This window comes from Conger conger, chromosome 4 (assembly GCF_963514075.1).
Source record: "Conger conger chromosome 4, fConCon1.1, whole genome shotgun sequence".
NCBI lineage: Eukaryota > Metazoa > Chordata > Actinopteri > Anguilliformes > Congridae > Conger > Conger conger.
In genome coordinates this window covers 35,001-40,306 of record NC_083763.1, presented here as the reverse complement: position 1 = coordinate 40,306, position 5,306 = coordinate 35,001, and the positions used below count along the sequence as shown (strand labels likewise).

Below are 5,306 nucleotides of genomic sequence, written 5' to 3'. Positions count from 1 at the left end.
CAGACTTCCTGTTGTGTAGGCTACTGTGCATATGATGCATTCACGTCGTACGAGAATGACCGAAATAACCATCTTCCGGTCTAGGTAATTCTTTTGTAATTCAAAAACGAAAATGACGGTAAATATGTTAGTTGTTTCAAAGCCAAAAACGGAAAAACTGGAATTCCTTTAATCATTTTTCCTTTTTGAATTGAAGAATGAAGAATGGTGGACAGGCAGTAACCCGTGACTTGTAACTTCAAATTAAGATAACGATGTAATGATATATTTTATTTATTGTTATTATTTAAGCTATATTTTAGTTTTAATTTATAAACAGTTGGCTAGGTGGAAGCTCAGCCAGAAACTCGTTCTGCCTACCCCAAGTGACCAGCAGAGGTCACCCACGATACCCACTGCTAAGGCACATTGCGATGTACATACATGTGTGTGTGTATGTACATACATACAGTGCATCCGGAAAGTATTCACAACGCTTCACTTTTCCCACATTTTGTTATGTTACAGCCTTATTCCAAAATAGAATAAATTCATTTTTTTCCCTCAAAGTTCTACACACAACACCCCATAATGACAACATGAAAGACGTCAAATTTTTGCTAATTTATTAAAAATAAAAAACTAAGAAATCACATGTACATAAGTATCCACAGCCTTTGCCATGAAGCTAAAAATTGAGCTCAGGTGCATCCTGTTTCCACTGATCAACCTTGAGATGTTTCTACAGCTTAATTGGAGTCCACCTGTGGTAAATTCAGTTGATTGGACATGATTTGGAAAGGCACACACCTGTCTATATAAGGTCCCACAGTTGACAGTGCATGTCGGAGCACAAATCAAGCATGAAGCCAAAGGAATTGTCTGTAGACCTCCGAGACAGGATTGTCTCGAGGCACAAATCTGGGGAAGGGTACAGAAAAATTTCTGCTGCTTTTAAGGTCCTAATGAGCTCCAGCGTTCCTCTGTGGAGAGAGGAGAACCTTCCAGAAGGACAACCATCTCTGCAGCAATCCACCAATCAGGCCTGTATGGTAGAGTGGCCAGACTGAAGCCACTCCTTAGTAAAAGGCACATGGCAGCCCGCCTGGAGTTTGCCAAAAGGCACCTGAAGGACTCTCAGACCATGAGAAACAAAATTCTCTGGTCTGATGAGACAAAGATTGAACTCTTTGGCGTGAATGCCAGGGGTCATGTTTGGAGGAAACCAGGCACCGCTCATCACTTTGCCAATACCATCCCTACGGTGAAGCATGGTGGTAGCAGCATCATGCTGTGGGGATATTTTTCAACGGCAGGAACTGGGAGACTAGTCAGGATCGAGGGAAAGATGAATGCAGCAATGTACAGAGACATCCTGGATGAAAACCTGCTACAGAATAAACAGCAGAGGTCACCCACGATACCCACTGCTAAGGCACATTGCAATGTATTATGTGTCAGCTTGCACAGTTGAAAAATACATCTCTTAAAATAGATTTACTTTCTTCATGATTGGACTACTGTAATTCCCTATTCACATGCCTCAATCAAGGAACTGTAGCTCATTACATTACAGTATTTAGTTGATGCTTTTCTCTAAAGGAACTAACAGTTGATTAGACTAAGCAGGGGCCAATCCCCCATGAAACAATGTGGGGTTAAGAGCTTTGCTCAAGGGTCCCACGGCTGCACAGATCTTACTGTGGCTACACTGGAGCTTGAACCACCGTCCTTCCAGGTCCCAGTCAAGCACCACTAGGCTACAGGCACATTAGCTACTAGGCTACAGGCACATTAGCCACTAGGCTACAGCTTGTCTTCTCACTAGGACTAAACGCAAGGCGTACATTACCCTGTGCTTGCCTCCCCTCACAGGCAGGTACAGAATTGTCATCATTACGTATAGAGCTTTACATGGAGAAGCTTTAGGGGCGCCAATGGCTCAGGAGGTAAGAGCAGTCGTTCTGGCTGTTGGAGGGTTGCTGGTTCGAATCCCACCCTGGGTGTGTCGAAGTGTTCTTGAGCGAGACACCTAACCCCCAAATGCTCCTGACAAGCTGGTTGGTACCTTGCATGGCAGCCAATCGCCATTGGTGTGTGAGTATGTGTATCAATGGGTGAAGGAGAAGCAATTGTACAGTGCTTTGGATAAAGGCACTATATAAATGCCAAACATTTACCATTTTGACTACCCAGCCGATCTGTCTCGATACCCTTGTGTGCGCTCCCTGGGGACTGCTGGGCCCCCCGAGGGCTCCACTCGCACTTTTAAGAAACTTTAAAAATACATTTTTACTCCCTTGCTTACCGTAAATCCTCAAATAGTGTCCGGGGTCTTTTATTTACTTGGGCTGCACAAAGCATAGGCCTTTATTTGGGGCAGGCTTGTATTCGAGGCAGGCCTTTATTTATTATTAGGCTTCTGTTGTAGAATTTTATTCTTAGAAATAAAGGCTACACTTAAAGTGGGCCAACACTGTTCAACACTTCCTGTAACCGTTCAGAAATCTATTAGTGTAGGCTAATCAGGAAACACCGTTTGGTAAGTCATAGTGTCAGTCTTAACAGACTTAGTTTATTGCAAATATTCTCAAACACAATAAATCACATACAAGTCCAGAATCCATAAAATAACAAATTGCCAGACACGACTTCATGAACAATAACAAATTAGCGTAGATAACAGCGAGTTAAGGATCTTTTTTTCCTAAAGTGCGTTTTATTGTGAGACATGCGTTTCGTTTGGAGTAGCATACCGGTAGGCTATCAAAAGATTTTCGCTTTGGTTTGGGATTTAATTTACTTTTGGACTGTTTGATTCTATTGCTAAATGTTGGGACTGATGGGCACTGAAATCTGGGGGGTATTTGATGGTTCACTGTTAAGTTTTATGTAGTTGAAAGAGTGTCGGGATTTCCACCGGTCTGTTTATTGCAAGCCAAGGAAGCCGCTTTCATTCATTCATTGAACATGCGCTGTGCTGTAAATACATGGAAACCTTATTGCGTAGCCAAGTAGCCTAAATTGAGTTCATTTTTAATTTTGCCTGATTTACTTTTTATTAAATTCGTAGGCTGGAATGCCTTGCGGCAACAATTGTGTTTAAATGTATACTGCTTCAGCCTTTGGCAAGCTACTTAGAAGGGGGCGGCAAGCGACTGGTAGCTTGAGAGCAACGTGTTGGAGACCCATGGTGTAGGACAACGACTTTTCATTGGCAACAGTATTAAACCAACCAACAATATAAAATATTAAGAAGAGCTCTTTAATTTAATTGAGTTAAATTGAAACAATGTCTTCTAGTGCTCATGGACTGATAGCCCTACTTGTAGGCAATATTACCCCGGCTTGTATTTGGGGGCCGGCCTTTATTTGTCCGAATCGACCACGCCCCCGGCTATTATCTGAGGCCCGGCTTCAAATAGAATCCCGGACACAATTTGAGGATTTACTGTACGTTGATTATAGATGCTGTTGCCATTCTTTATTATTCCTTCATCTGTACAATTTATGTATTATTTTATTTTCTTTGTATTTTATCTGGTGCAGTGGGTAGCACTGCTGCCTCACAGCAAGGAGGTCCTGGGTTCGAATCCTTGTCGGCCGGGGCCTCTCTGTGTGGAGTTGTATGTTTCCTCTGGGTACTCTGGTCTCCTCCCACTGTCCAAAGACATGCAGGTTAGGTTGATTGGAGAGTCTAAATTGCCCGTGGGTTAGAGTGGGTAAGAGTGTGTGAGTGAATGGTGTATGTGCCCTGTGATGGACTGGCGACCTGTCCAGGGTGTATTCCTGCCTTTCGCCAAATGTATGCTGGGATAGGCTCCAGCCCCCCTGCAACCCTGTTCAGGATAAGCGGGTTAGGATAATGAATGAATGCATTTAATCTTCTTTTAATTGTGTTTTCTGTTTTATTTTATTTTATTTTATTTTATTATGAAGCATTTTATAACCATTGGTTTAGAAAGTGCTATATATACTATTGCATACTTAGGCCTATTAAAAATCCAGCTCTTTAGAAGCCCAAATTAAGGCACATAGTCAGCCTCATGACCTGTTTGTGGACATCCATAATTAGATTTCTAAATATTACGTTGATTTGAATGAATCTCGTTAATGATCTGGAAGTGGAAACTGTAATCTCAGATGATTGTGAAAATGACTGGGGTAATCAGAGAACACACTGAGAACACACTGGCACAGGTGAAGCTCAAAGTGTTTATTAGTACTGCAAATAAACAATTAATTAAACCAATAAACAGTATTCATGTTTCTGCAGAGGATGCTGAAAAAGCATAAACAGTGAATTACTGATAGCTTACTGATCCTTCATAGACATTAGACGTATCTGATAGATGTGTGAGAGAGGTGATTGTCCATCAGTGCTTTAAAGCCAAGTTTCTCTTAACTGACTTAACTCTTAACTTATGTATTTATTCTGCTGTCTACTGCACAACAAATATGCTATTTTATGTTGATGGCATAACCATGAACCATATAATAAGGTTAGATGTGAGTGATTGTTGAAAGACAAAAGGTTTTTATGTTTTCTCCATCAGGATTCAGGGAATCTAAACACAACGTTTTTTCACAAGAGAGTAAAAATTGCCATCACGGTCACCCTTGCCACCAGAGGCATAGTGACACAGTAGTCCACTCCGAGTGTTAAACAGTTTCCCTGGAATGCCATTGCTCTTCAGACTGGAAGAAAGAAAAACATACAGCGATTAAAAGTGAAATGTGACACTGGGGAATGTGAGAACAGCTGTGTATGTGCCTGTTTGTGTGTACGCAAACAGATATTACCATCCCCACAAGATCAATATAATCGGGTCATTTATAGGGTTAAGAAAGATGTTTTGAGTTAGGGTTGCAATTAAGAAAAGATTCAGATTGGATTAGGTATTTAGGGGCTAGGTCTAGGATAAAATGAATTTTGTTAATTGATAAAAATAAACTATTAACATTTCTATTTTTGAAAGCATTCTTACTTTACAGCATTGTTCCACACCTGCCTAAAACTTTTGCACAGTACTGTATATTTTTACATACGGTGGGGTCCTTGGCTGAACTAGAGCTGAATTAACATGCTACCCGTTTGGCTTTGTTTTGCCATGATTGTTAAAAGTAGGATTTTGTTCCTCTGTTCTGTTCCTCTGTGCAACGCGGGAAAGAGGTGCAGCTGCCACTCAAAGCATCTGACCTGTCATCATCATATGCTAAGCAAGAACAATAAATAAGAATATCTTTTTTTTTTTATTGGTCGCATAGTCAGATAATCGAAACGGTATTCATTATATATTCACTGCTATTCACTGCTATGCCCCACC

The 5,306-nt window shown here is 41.1% G+C and overlaps 1 protein-coding gene across 1 annotated transcript in view; it reads right to left on the bottom strand.

Moving 5' to 3' along the window:
• Nucleotides 1-4,180: 4,180 nt before the first annotated feature.
• The window catches only part of LOC133127368 (uncharacterized), a 16,245-nt gene continuing 15,119 nt past the window's right edge, over nucleotides 4,181-5,306 (bottom strand). Inside the window, exon 5 of the mRNA XM_061240185.1 lies at nucleotides 4,181-4,677. Within this exon, the coding sequence (XP_061096169.1) occupies nucleotides 4,548-4,677 (130 nt within the window). The 3' untranslated portion in view covers nucleotides 4,181-4,547. The remainder of the gene's footprint in view (nucleotides 4,678-5,306) is intronic.